General features: G+C 41.2%; 1 protein-coding gene and 1 long non-coding RNA gene across 2 annotated transcripts; both read right to left on the bottom strand.

Moving 5' to 3' along the window:
- Window positions 1–1,335: 1,335 nt before the first annotated feature.
- LOC124289333 (alpha-L-fucosidase-like) lies at window positions 1,336–13,135 on the bottom strand. The gene is made up of 8 exons (XM_046725949.1): window positions 12,760–13,135; window positions 9,277–9,383; window positions 7,303–7,433; window positions 6,548–6,681; window positions 4,845–4,942; window positions 4,436–4,568; window positions 2,479–2,649; window positions 1,336–2,025 (listed from the first exon to the last, which is right to left on the bottom strand). Exons 1-8 carry the CDS (start codon window positions 13,092–13,094, stop codon window positions 1,767–1,769), a joined length of 1,368 nt encoding a protein of 455 aa, XP_046581905.1. The 5' UTR covers window positions 13,095–13,135; the 3' UTR covers window positions 1,336–1,766.
- LOC124289340 lies at window positions 3,741–4,380 on the bottom strand. The gene is made up of 2 exons (XR_006901665.1): window positions 4,203–4,380; window positions 3,741–4,168 (listed from the first exon to the last, which is right to left on the bottom strand). It is a non-coding gene; the product is annotated as an uncharacterized LOC124289340 (long non-coding RNA).
- Window positions 13,136–14,651: the final 1,516 nt, after the last annotated feature.

The raw sequence follows: 14,651 nt of genomic DNA, 5'->3' as shown, positions 1-14,651 counted from the left end.
TGGATAAGGTTACTAAGTATGCCATCCTACCGTTTACAAAAAAAATGCTATAATATAATGTTACTATATGACAAAGAAGGTAAAAAATAAGGAATTGGATAACAGATGTTAAACACCTACCTTTTTCTACTGGATTTAGTCATTTATGGTATAAACAAAACGTTGAATGTTCGTCATTGTTTCTAAATGCATTCACTCAAAGATTAAAAGATATTTACCAGCAGAAATGGTTGGAAACAATTTCATTAGCTTCAAAATGTAATTATTATTCAATCTTTAAAACACACATTTTTACTGAACGTTATTTATCATGTGTTAATGTTAAGAAATATAGAATAGCTTTAGCTCGTTTCCGTTGTTCATCTCATGATTTATTAATTGAAAGAGGTAGGTTTATGAATATCAAAAGAGAGGATAGAATATGTAGATGTTGTAATAATAATCTTATAGAAGACATTTTCTTCTACTATGCCCAGCATATAATACTATACGTAAAAAATATATAAAGAACTCTATTTTGTCCATCCATCAATTGATAAATTTTCGTCTCTATTGAATTCTTCAAATGAAAGTGTAATTAATAATGTTGCGGTTTCATTTATCAAGCCATGTCGATAAGAAATTTGTATATATGAAATGTACTATAGGCCTATGGCCTCCTCAGTACTGAAATAAAGATTGATTGACAAGCATGGGTTACTGATGATCAATTCTAACCCGGATCTTCACGGGTGTACGTATCATGAATATTAAGTTGTTTGATGCGATTGTGTGTCATCGCTTGTATGCTATCGACCACTGGTTGGGCTTGCCCAGACGGCACATTGTAACAACCGGATTGATAATGGGTTCTTGCAACACGTACGAGGAGCTGGAAGCTTATTCTACCCTGGACTCACGGGGGCACACAGATAACGGAAGGGTCCAGAAATCCATGTTCTACCCACACCAGTTTGTTATGTTTGTTGTTGTACGCCGTACTGGGCAATATTCCAGCTGTATGGCGGCGGTCTGTAAATAAGCGAATCTGAACCGGATGGTCCAGTGATCAACAGCATGAGCATCGATCTACGTAACTGAGAACCGATGACATGTGTCAACCAAGTCAGCGAGCCTGACCACCCGATCCCGTTAGTCGCCTCTTACGACAAGCATGGGTTACTGATGATCAATTCTAACCTGGATCTTTGCGATTGGGTATTCAAACTTTCAGGATGTGCTGCAGTTATCAATGCATGTTGACATCATGGGAAAAACTGAAAACCCAAAGGAGTTTCCTTGGGAGTTCTTTAAGAGCAATAAGTAATCAGTGTCAGGTCATACGAGAAGACGACAATGTTTTAAGAAAAGTTTAATTCTAAAACAGGAGTACAAAACCATTGACAACAGGCAAACGGGACGGGTGATAGATTATCAAATCAGTGAAAGGGTATAAGGGGTTTTATTATGTAGTTTTGTAATTATCAAATATTATTCAAATACATCAAGATATGTCAAAATGATAACAATTACGTACTCACCCAATAATGAGTGAGTATTGTTTTACTATCAGCAATATTCCTGCAATATCACTGCGGGAGAAACCGGAATTCATCTTCATACATTTTCAGCGTGGCCAAAACGGCGGCAATGTTGTATATGGGGTGAGACATGGGAAAGCTTCCGTAAGGCGTGGGGAAGCATAAGGCATATATAGAACAAAAGAAAATGACCTTGACATAAAAGTACCCTGGTTGAAGTGTACAAAACTGTACTTTCTCAAAATCCTATTGGTTTTTGAGATTATCAAGCTTGAAAACCCAGACCCACTGACAAGGCATACGATCGGATGGAATTGCTGGAACTGTGATTGTCATTCCTGATGTGGCTCCAGCTTGGAAATCAAAGTGTCCTGGGTATCCTAGCAACGTCACTGTGGTGGCAGGACCCGCTTGTGGGACAGCTAGCTCCAGTTTACCTCCCTTTGGCCAGCGGAGAGCGATGGCGTACACGGAAATACCGGTGGCAGACTTCTTGGAAGTGTACCTACGCAAGTATAGAGGTGATACAACAGAACTCTTCCGTATTTCACAGCCACCAGTTAAAATGAAATATGGCTAGTTAAATTTTACCTCACCCACCCACTTCTATGAAAGTGGACCCATGAAAGAAACATTGTGACATATTTGAATTACACCCACAAAAAACGGCCTCGCGACTTTATTTCCTCAACCCTTCCTGTGGATGCTGTGCTAGGTTTATCATGTTGCTTGGAACTAGAGTTTTTCATTGAAATATATGGTCAATTGTGTTTGATTTCCTGTTTTATAACAATCCTCATTAACTATTTTTAACCTCGTTGTCAAACCACTATTAATGATAAAATAGCTTAGATATCTTATATGTTTAGTATGTCAAGGACAAGACACGTGAGAATATGGTCCGTAAGTAGGTCACTTAAGTACGTAGATAGGAGGAACTTGTATGTAATATACACACCAGACACCAGGGGTCGCTGTGTCGTTCTGGTGAGTCCAGGGTCGAGTCTCATAGATGGCGTCTCCATTAACCTTCAGCCATTGTCCCATCTGACGCAATCTCTCCTCAAGTATTGGGCTGATCATTCCGTCAGGGGTGGGGCCAGCATTCAGCAAGAGGTTGCCACCGCAGCTGTCATAGAACGAAATTATCTTGGTAGGTAGGTAGGTAGGTATCACAATATATAACATCATGTACTGTATATATACTGAACAACATTAGAAACGCACCACCCATATAACACCAAATATCCCTGTCAGACTGAAATGTACCCATGATATCTGAGCATCGTTCATGCATTTTAGTGTGGTGCGTTTCTAATGTTGTTCTGTACATTATATGGGTATTTACTAAGGTTGTAATGATGCATCGAACTATCGATGGATTGCAATTGTTGAGTCTCCAATGGCAATTAATCGATGTCAGAAACGAAAATAAAACTATCGATGCATCGATAGTATGTATGACTATCGATAGTTTAATAATTAACTCCTGTTGATAAATTCTCAATCCAAATGGGTATTTGGAAGGTTATTTATTTTTAGTAAATATTTATATTGTTTTGTATTCTTTTATTGTTTGGGTGCAGACTTGCAGCTTCACTGACTTTATGTTTTAACTGTTTATTTGATCTGGGTTTCGGTTAATAAAAGAGACTGAAACTACTTGTTTATATTTCATATACACTATACATTCATTTGGGAAATGACTTCAACTGAAACAATTCAAGGAGAAAAAGAACTATAATTGCATTAGTATTGCAGTTGGTTGCAACAGACTATCGATATCGCAATAGTATGTTGCAATAGACTATCGATATCACAATAGTTGTTTCCTCATCAATCGTCACCCCTAGTATTTACATAGCGATATAGTTCATCTCATCTACATGCATGCTCAATCATCGGATGTCAATCTCAACGGCACATCGTATTTTCAATCTCAACTCCCTGGGGATCATACAACTCGTGCAGCCACGAGGCGCACCAAGTTAATATGGCTTTCCCATCCTTACGAGGTACCCATTCACAGCTGGGTGGACCACATAGTCACATCGGTTTGTCCAAGTTCACTGCCTCAACTAGGTGTTAACACGTATTTATGTGGCCACCATCTGGTCATTTACCAACGGATTCGTGGGTTCATTTAAGTGCACAGGGTTGTGTACTGTACACTAGGGGTTGTGACAATAACACAACATAAAGTTGACGGCAAGGTTTTTACACCCGGTCACAGGTGGGCTCGATCCCGGCACCTCAAAGCTCGCTGGATCACTAACCTGGCACCTTAGGCAGCTCGCCCAGCTCACCCACCACGCCCCCATATATCCGACCATTTCGTGAAGAGGGGTGTCCGAGGAGAAGCGATGCTGTGTAGAGTTGCCTCCCTTTCACCTTTAATCAGTAGTTCACCCCTGTTTCACTCCGTGGATCCAGTAGGTGAATTGATTAAGTTTTATCCAGCGGTATTCGGAGTATCACAAGGTAGAGTTTAACGAAATGTACGTGTCACTGTTGAGACTCGAACCAGGTTTTACCACTAGGCCAACACGCTATCCTGTGACCCTTACCTCGTAACCAAGGCGATAGATCTGGACACACATTTAGTTTGAATGTTTTTCAAAATATGTCTTCCTTGGACAAGCAATAATCTATGCTCCTTCCATATACATACATCTATGGGACCCACGTTGTGCAACAATTAAACCAACATATATAGGCTTGTATCATGATTGTTTAAAGCCACTCACATCTATCCAAGCTATAGGACGGCTGTCTGTAAGTAATCAAATCTAGACCAAACAATCAAGTGATTGGAATAATGCGCATCGGCATACGCACTCAAACACTCACTCCCTCACTCACACACATACTCATCCACCCACTCACTCACTCACCTAGCAGCCTGGAATATTTACCTGACAACTGTGACGAGCTGCGTAAGGAGTTCCTCGGTGGTGTGGAAGTCACTCAGCTTGGCGTTCCTGATGAATCCCCAGTACGTCTTGTGGATGGTGGTAGCATCTTCAAACTTATGCTTCTGTGCCACTCCTGTCAATAATGTACCCAGCTCCTGTCAATAATGTACCCCACTCCTGTCAATAATGTACCCAACTCCTGTCAATAATGTACCCAGCTCCTGTCAATAATGTACCCAGCTCCTGTCAATAATGTACCCCACTCCTGACAATAATGTACCCCGCTCCTGTCAATAATGTACCATTATTGTACAAACGGACATAAAACTCGCATGGCAAAATACCAAACTATTTCTATTCAGCTTTGAATAATTTGTGATTCAGTTCGAAACCGGAGTTATACACGCACCTGGGTTGAACCTGTCGTTGCAGGTGAAGTATCCGCCATGATGGCACGTGGCATCTTTACCCCAGCGGTCGTTCGTCACCACAGTGTCCTTTACAGGGCTGGAACGAGTGAGAGTTTTTATTAGGAATACTCAAATTTCACCGCGAAAATGTAGGAAACTAACATAGCAACATTGTGACACAGTCTTACGTATCTACAGTTAACACAAGTACAAGCATTGTAACGGGGAAAGGAGATCGCAACATTCAGTACAACGTTTGAAGAACAAAAAGCTAAGCTAGATTGCAGTCCTGGGTACGCACAGGTTAATCACCTTTACAATATAGTTATTTGAATAAACTCCGCGAGGGATTAAGCCCGAGCAGAGTTTATTTAAATAACTACCGTAGTGAGGGTGATTAAACGGCTTACACCACGAGGGCATACTTATTTAATACGCGTGTACTGTATTAGGCATGATGAAGATTATCAAAATAAGTACAATTTTATTGTTTTTAAATAGAAAAATAATTGCCCTAGGGCTATTCAGTTATGCTAATAGTGAGTGAGTGAGTTGGTTTTACGCCGCTTTTAGCAATATTCCAGCAATATCACGGCGGGGGGACACCAGAAATGGGCTTCACACATTGTACCCATGTGGGGAATCGAACCCGGGCCTTCGGCGTGACGAGCCAACGCTTTAACCACTATGCTACCCCACCGCCCCAGTTATGCTAATAAAACACTTCCAAGAACAATGGACATAACTTTCCCTAGTGGTTTAATCTTTCCTACACACCCTGGGAGATATTATATTCCCTTTAATGCAAACCCTTCAAGTCAAGAGAAGAATGGACTTCCTCAGATCTGGATCTCCCATCTCTCTGGGACTCACTTTAAATTGTCATATGTTATGTCCTTTCTACGGATCCAGTACATAGCTGTGAAAAGGACAGAATGCCCTCTATGGATCCAGTGCAGAACCGTGAAAAGGACAGAATGCCTTCTATGGATGCAGTGCAGAATTGTAAAATGGACTGTTGGGAGGGACCAAATCGTTTCTAAGAAATTTGAGTGCAATGCAGAACTTTGAAAGGGACAGAATGTTTTCTGTGGATGCAGTGCAGAATTGTGAAAGGGACAGAATGTTTTCTATGGATGCAATGCAGAACTTTGAAAGGGACAGAATGTTTTCTATGGATGCAATGCAGAACTGTGAAAGGGACAGAATGTTTTCTATGGATGCAGTGCAGAACTTTGAAAGGGACAGAATGTTTTCTGTGGATGCAGTGCAGAACTGTGAAAGGGGCAGAATGTTTTCTATGGATGCAGTGCAGAATTGTGAAAGGGACAGAATGTTTTCTATGGATGCAGTGTAGAATTGTGAAAGGGACAGAATGTTTTCTATGGATGCAGTGCAGAATTGTGAAGCAGACCGAAAGGTTTCAGAGGTTAAAGTGCAATGCGTGCCACAAATGTTTGCTTTAACAGTAGGTCATGACTGTTGACGTGGTAGAGTTTCACCAATGGTCTTGAAACAATACGCCAGGAATGTTGCTACGGCTGAGGGCCATGCTGTTGACAGTCGTATTTACACGCTAAAGTGATGACGACTTGTTTATATATTTTTATTTTATTATTTGTCCTACAATTCCCATTTCATCTTTTGACAGTCTGAATTACACTGTCTTCGTTTAGGTTGTAAGTGAAAGGTGGAGACCTACCTGTCGTTATACAGCCAGGCTATGAACTCTGTAGAATTCCAGTAGGTTGATTCTGCCATCCAGTCCCCATCAGACCAGATAACTTCAGGCTTGTACATGTTCACCAGCTCGTATAACTCGGGCATTGTCTTGTACTGAAAATAATGCTTATAATGGTCAATATTTTGTTCATTTATGGTATAAACCATGGACATAAGGAGAGGCGTAATTATGTCTGTTCAAATGAATCGATGTGTACCCGACATCATTGCACCTCACTATTGTAACAGAATCATGTGAATAAATGCATTTGCCGAAGTAAGCGAGAATATTGCAGAATAATTAAACAGAACAGTGGTTGATATTATGACGACCAACATGCCTAGTTACCATGACAACCATTCACAAAGTCTACCCTTCCGATCCTCCGTATTTAAGGGTAGTACCGTACTGGGATTCTTAACTGACCCGAAGCAAACCAAAACATCTAAGAAAGTGAATACACACACTATTATACCAAACATATAGCTAGTTTCTCACAAAGGTGAAGTTTATCATGGTTAAGATTAGCTAACAAAGCCTTCAGTAAGGCAATATATATGAGAACATTTTAAGACTCAACCAAAGGAAATATTTAATACTACAAATTTAAAACTGAAGATACATTTTAAAATATATGAAAATGTCCGTTAGACGTACTAACAACGTAACAAAGTCTTGAAAAAGAACATGTCTTTAAGATTTGTTTCATATTGTAAAACTTACGCTGGACGTACCTTAACATAGTTTTGAGTTTTGAAACCGTTCTTCTGATCTTGAAGAAAGATGGGATTGACAAACTCGAACAGTGAGTGGTAAAGACCAAACTTGATGGTCGTCTTCTTTCGTATGGAGTTGGCCAGGTCACCTAGAATAGGTGAACCACAATAAAGGGTAAATACTGATCGAGGTGGTAGTAAACTGAGGGGCAAAAGAAACGTCCCCGATCATTTTTGTATCATAAAATGATACAAACACGTGCAATTCAATGTTGAAATGTTTGATATAATTTTTTAACATATTATGCAGACTGTCATTACAGAACAATTGAAACAATTTGCTGTAAGTAGAGTTTTTGTGACGTTTTTCACAGGAGGTTCAAATGTCCGGTGTTCGATCATGACAACATATGCACATCAGTACTGACAGAGTGTCTTTGAGTGTCCAACTCCTCAGTAGCGAGTGTGTCCACCTCTTGCAGCGATACATGCTGCCACACGACGTCGTGCAGAGTGCACAAGACGTCTGATCACGTGATGTGGGATGCGACGCCATTCTTCCTGTAGAGCTTGAGCCAAAGCGTTTCTTGTCTGTGGGGGATGTTGACGTTGCTTAACCTGACGGCCGAGATGATCCCATAGGTGCTCAATAGGTGATAAATCGGGGATCTTGCTGGCCAAGGAATGACGTTTACGTTGTTGTTGTTCAGGAAGTTCCGGGTAACAACAGCAGTGTGGGGAGTAGCGTTATCCTGCTGAAACAACACGCCTCGATTCTGCTGGAGGAAGGGTAACACGACAGGTCGTAAAACAACATCAATGTATCGACGGGCATTCAGGTTTCCCTCTATCACCAACAAGTCAGTCTTCCTCTCGCCCTTTTCCCCCCACACCATCACACTACCGCCGCCAAACGTCTCAACTTCCTGAACGCAACAACGTGCTGTGCGTTCGTTCCGACGTCTGTAGACTCGTACCCGACCATCAGCTTTGTTCAACTGGAAGCGGCTCTCGTCACTGAAGAGTACCCGGCGCCAGTTCCGCGGCTGCCACTGCCGAACTCTACGTGCCCAAGCCAATCGACGACGTCGATGTTCACGCGTTAACGTCACGCCCCGGAATGGTCTGTAGGCTCTGATACCGAATCGGCGGAGTCGTCTGGATATGGTCCTTCTACTGACTGGATGGGTAAGGCTGGTTGTTGCTGATGACGTCACAGTCAGGAATCTGTTGCGCAAGTGAAGCACCCGTAAATGGCGGTCTTCCTGAGGGGTGGTTACGGGTGGTCTCCTGTCCCTAGGCCTGTCTGCAGTCCGACCTGTTGTTCTGAAGCGTGTCATCAGTCTGGTGATGGTTTTCTTGCTGCAACCCATGATTCTTTGCAACGTGACTGTGTGAAGCACCCAGCTGCAACATCCCAATAGCTCGTTCTCTCTGTTCTGCCGTGAGTCGAGGCATGTTCTTTGTGTCCAACGTATTGAAGTGATGAATTCGAACAGTCGAGCATAATTTTTATACTGTACTTTCATACGGGTATGTTTCCACAGAAGCATGCAAAAAACGTGAATAAAAGCAATTTTCATGCTTACAAAAAACTCCACGTGGATTTCCTTTCTGTGAGACGTGGGGATGCGTTCGGAAGATGTGTTCCTAAATAAATTTCCGTCATAACGAAAACAGAAGAAATGTTTTTTACAATTTTACTTTGGGGACGTTTCTTTTGGCCCTCAGTTTATATAAGTAGAAGTATCAACTAAATATGAATTACTCCTTAAATATTTCAAATACCAGCATAAAAGACTTAATTCTGTAGCATTAATAAACATCACTAATTCTATAATGGCGTTTCGTATCTGTGATGACTCGAACAAATATTTAAATAATCCATTCATTACTGCTATCAAACCAAGAAATGTAATGCAAGCTTTTCTCAGGATTAGAACCAAAGTTCAATGGATGATGCACAACCAAGGGACGCAACTCTGTACCTACCTACTAAGTCCCTGTGAGGGCCAACATCCATGGCATTCCAGTTGAAGGAGTGTTTGGTTGGCCAGTTGCAGAATCCTTCATGGTGCTTTGCTGTCAGCACAACATATCTGAAATATATGTATATATATGATACCAACTTTGTTTACAACCAGTTTAAGATGATTTGAGTTACTATAATATACATCCAGTTGAAAGATACCACATAACTCGAAACAATGAAAAACAAGCTTGTTATTAATATTAATATTGTTACAATAGGAGGTTAAAGTGTCCACTCGTCACACCGAACACCCCAATTCGATTCCCCACATAGGTACATTGTGTCCAGCCCATTTCTGGTGTCCCCCAACGTGATATTGCTGGTATATAACTAAAGGTGGCGTAAAACCACTACTTTTAAACAAATCTGAACAGTTTCTTAGACATGTCATTTACATTTGGCCACGCCTACAATACAACACCAGGTGCCGCTTCTCCGCCGGAACAGTCTCTGTATATCCCTATCTCCTTACATCCCTATCTCCTTACATCCCTATCTCCTTATACCCCTATCGCCTTACATCCCTATCTCCTTATATCCCTATCTGTTATATCCCTATCTCCTTACATCCCTATCTGTTATATCCCTATCTCCTTACATCCCTATCTCCTTACATCCTTATCTCCTTACATCCCTATCTCCTCACATCCTGCTCTCCTTACATCCCTATCTCCTTAAAATAATACATCCTTATCTCCTTACATCCCTATCTCCTTACATCCCTATCTCTTTACATCCCTATCTCCTTACATCCCTATCTCCTTACATCCTTATCTCCTTACATCCTTATCTCCTTACATCCCTATCTCCTTACATCCCTATCTCCTTACACCCCATCTCCTTACATCCCTATCTCCTTACACCCTTATCTCCTTACATCCCTATCTCCTTACATCCCTATCTCCTTACATCCTTATCTCCTTACATCCCTATCTCCTTACATCCTTATCTCCTTACATCCCTATCTCCTTACATCCCTATCCCCTTACATCCCTATCTCCTTATATTCCTATCTCTTTATACCCTTATCTCCTTACACCCCTATCTCCTTACATCCCTATCTCCTTACACCCTTATCTCCTTACATCCCTATCTCCTTACATCCTATATCTCCTTATATCCCTTATCTCCTTACATCCTTATCTCCTTATACCCTTATCTCCTTACATCCCTATCTCCTTACATCCCTATCTCCTTATACCCTTATCTCCTTACATCCTTATCTCCTTACACCCTTATCTCCTTACATCCTTATCTCCTTACATCCTTATCTCCTTACATCTTTATCTCCTTATACCCTTATCTCCTTACATCCCTATCTCCTTACATCCTTATCTCCTTACATCCCTATCTCCTTACATCCTTATCTCCTTACATCCCTATCTCCTTACATCCCTATCCCCTTACATCCCTATCTCCTTATATTCCTATCTCTTTATACCCTTATCTCCTTACACCCCTATCTCCTTACATCCCTATCTCCTTACACCCTTATCTCCTTACATCCCTATCTCCTTACATCCATATATCTCCTTATACCCTTATCTCCTTACATCCCTATCTCCTTATACCCTTATCTCCTTACACCCCTATCTCCTTACATCCCTATCTCCTTATACCCTTATCTCCTTACATCCTTATCTCCTTACACCCTTATCTCCTTACATCCTTATCTCCTTACATCCTTATCTCCTTACATCCTTATCTCCTTACATCCTTATCTCCTTACACCCTTATCTCCTTACATCCTTATCTTCTTACATCCTTATCTCCTTATACCCTTATCTCCTTACATCCTTATCTCCTTACATCCTTATCTCCTTATACCCTTATCTCCTTACATCCTTATCTCCTTACATCCCTATCTCCTTACATCCCTATCTCCTTACATCCCTATCTCCTTACATCCCTATCTCTTTTATTCCTATCCCCATACATCCCTATCTCCTTACATCCCTATCTCCTTACATCCCTATCTCTTTTATCCCTATCCCCTTAGATCCCTATCTCCTTACATCCCTATCTCCTTACATCCTTATCTCCTTACATCCTTATCTCCTTACATCCCTATCTCTTTATCCCTATCCCCATACATCCCTATCTCCTTACATCCCTATCTCCTTACATCCCTATCTCCTTATATACCTATCTCCTTACATCCCTATCTCTTTATCCCTATCCCCATACATCCCTATCTCCTTACATCCCTATCTCCTTACATCCCTATCTCCTTATATACCTATCTCCTTACATCCCTATCTCTTTTATCCCTATCCCCATACATCGCTATCTCTTTTATCCCTATCCCCATACATCCCTATCTCCTTACATCCCTATCCCCTTACATCCCTATCTCCTTATACCCTTATCTCCCTATCTCCTTGCATCCTTATCTACATCCCTATCTACATCCTTATCTCCTTATATCCCTATCTCCTTACATCCGTATATCCCTATCTCCTTATATCCCTACCTCCTAAATAGTCCTATTTCCTTATACCCATGTATACCTATCCCCTTATATTACTATCCTCCAACCAGCGTCTTGCTACTTGCTCTTATCACGGCCTTGAACGTAACTCTGACCTTTCACCAGGTGTTCCCTTATGTGAATAATACTTGAATATCAGTCACATAATGTTGACTAATACGCTCGGTCGATGGCGGGAATACTACATGCTTGTTCAGTTTGTATTCAATCGCCCAGACCTTCTCTAAAGCATAGCCTCTTAATACACATAATTTCGACAGAAACAAATAAATCCTTTCAAATTTAAAAGGAGTCCCAGGGAGACGAGAGATTCAGGAACCTTGAGAAAACCTAGACTTGCTCATTTAGGGACCGTTCATAATTTATGGCTAGGGGGGTGATGATGATTTTAAGGGGGTCACACATTTTGTTCTGGGGAAGTAAGGGGCAGCAATTTTGTACACATGTACTAGGCGGGTCATCAATTTTGTTCATAAAAATGTTTAAAAAATAATGCTTAAAAATTGTGGGAAGGGGGTCATTGATTTTGTACATGATATGCGGGGGTTCAATTACTTTGTACGTAAATTTTAGGCGGGGTCATTCACATTGTACATGCTTCTGCATAAAAATCATCATCACCCCCCTTGCCATAAATTATGAACGGTCCCTTAGGGCTTTAAACATTTGCAGGACTGGGTGCATAATGCAGTTCGGGGACTGTGAGACAGACTAACCCGACTCAGTCATAGTATGCTGACTAGAAGGTCGTAAATTGAAGAGAAGACCTCACAAAGCACCTCGACAGTCTGCCATTATTCCACCAATCTGACTCAGCCGAGACACTGTTATCAATATTAGATATGAAAGGTGACAAAGACAGCGGTCGCTATGGTGATTTAACATTGTTACTGCAGCAAATGTATGTTTGCTTTGTTGAGTTTACTGCTTGTGCTATATATAGTGATCTCACCTTGCTCCAGAGGCGTTGAATATCTCCGCCCATTGGTCGGGGTTGTAGAATTCAGCTGTGAATTGAGCTGCAAAGTCAGCATAGGTAAAACCTGGTCTGTAGTTGTCCTTCATAAACTCAATAACGTCCGATCTGTTCTCTCGCCAAAACTCCTGGAGCCAGGCTCCCGTGAAGCTTGGTACGGAGAACACTCCCCAGTGAAGGAAGATGCCAAACTTGGCCTCGTCGTACCAGGCCGGGAGGGGCCTCTTGTCCAGTGACTCCCATGTGGGGTCGTAGCGGGCACCTGCCGCTAATGTCACAGTCAACAGCGTCAACAACAACAACCCAGCCATGTTGCTTCCGTGTGCCTAATGCAAACCAGTTTCAGTTAGATCGATGTGTCACGAGCCTCGACGCTTGTCACGCATGAGCACAGACGTTTGAGTAGGACAGCGCGGTATTACTGATAAAACGGTATATCGCCCTTCAAACCACACGTATGGTAATGTTTTCTCAGAACCGTTATATTAGGTAATAAAATCAAATGAAGTTTTGTGATTATCTCTAAGGTTTAAGTTAAAATCTACACAGACTTTCATTCACACTGAAATTTTCCATTGGAATTAATTGACAAAACAACATACTTTACATACAATATATTTTATAAAAAAGAAAGTTCAATCTCTGAATATCAAATCTAAATTCGAGATTTATAATATTACATCCATAACATTTATTTTAAGGGCTGTTCAATGTAGAAAATAAGTTCAGCGCGTACAATCAATGTCACTCACAGTAAGACACCGAAGCTCCCAATATATCGCAATACGTATCGGAATACAGGTACCAAAATCCCAATATATTGCAGTACAATTTATTTGACAAAACACAGGCCTACGTTTGAGTCAGTCGATATGGTCTCTCTATATATACAAAGAACGATTGTGTTTATCGTACAGGAATAACAAGCTCAAATAATTGTTTCATACGCCCTTCCCTGAAGAATCCAGTCAACCATTATTATTCAACTTAAACCAGACCAGTCATGTGAATGTAACATATAAATCTTCAAGCTCATCTGTATGTCCAATTTTGGTGACATTCAGACACTAGTTTTGTTTTAAAGGATCATTTGTTTCTGTCAAAATTATATATATTCAGAGAGTTAGTTTATGTCATTGTGTTCATCCGCAAATACCATTCTGTGGGGTTTCTACCGAAATACCTCGGAATGTAGTTTATCTTCATGATCAGAGTTCAAACCAACGACAATGGACCCTGCCATGTGTTCATCCTTCTGTGGGGTTTCTACCGAAATACCTCGGAATGTAGTTTATCTTCATGATCAGAGTTCAAACCAACGACAATGGACCCTGCCATGTGTTCATCCTTCTGTGGGGTTTCTACCGAAATACCTCGGAATGTAGTTTATCTTCATGATCAGAGTTCAAACCAACGACAATGGACCCTGCCAAGTGTTCATCCTTCTGTGGGGTTTCTACCGAAATACCTCGGAATGTAGTTTATCTTCATGATCAGAGTTCAAACCAACGACAATGGACCCTGCCATGTGTTCATCCTTCTGTGGGGTTTCTACCGAAATACCTCGGAATGTAGTTTATCTTCATGATCAGAGTTCAAACCAACGACAATGGACCCTGCCATGTGTTCATCTATCTACCTCGGAATGGGGTTTCTACCGAAATACCTCGGAATGTAGTTTATCTTCATGATCAGAGTTCAAACCAACGACAATGGACCCTGCCATGTGTTCATCCATCTGTGGGGTTTCTACCGAAATACCTCGGAATGTAGTTTATCTTCATGATCAGAGTTCAAACCAACGACAATGGACCCTGCCAAGTGTTCATCCATCTGTGGGGTTTCTACCGAAATACCTCGGAATGTAG

The sequence above is a fragment of the Haliotis rubra genome, unplaced genomic scaffold, assembly GCF_003918875.1.
Source record: "Haliotis rubra isolate DU_JTF1 unplaced genomic scaffold, ASM391887v1 Scf44, whole genome shotgun sequence".
NCBI classification, from domain to species: domain Eukaryota; kingdom Metazoa; phylum Mollusca; class Gastropoda; order Lepetellida; family Haliotidae; genus Haliotis; species Haliotis rubra.
Note: the sequence above shows the minus strand (reverse complement) of the source record. Positions and strands in the feature narration are given on the sequence as shown.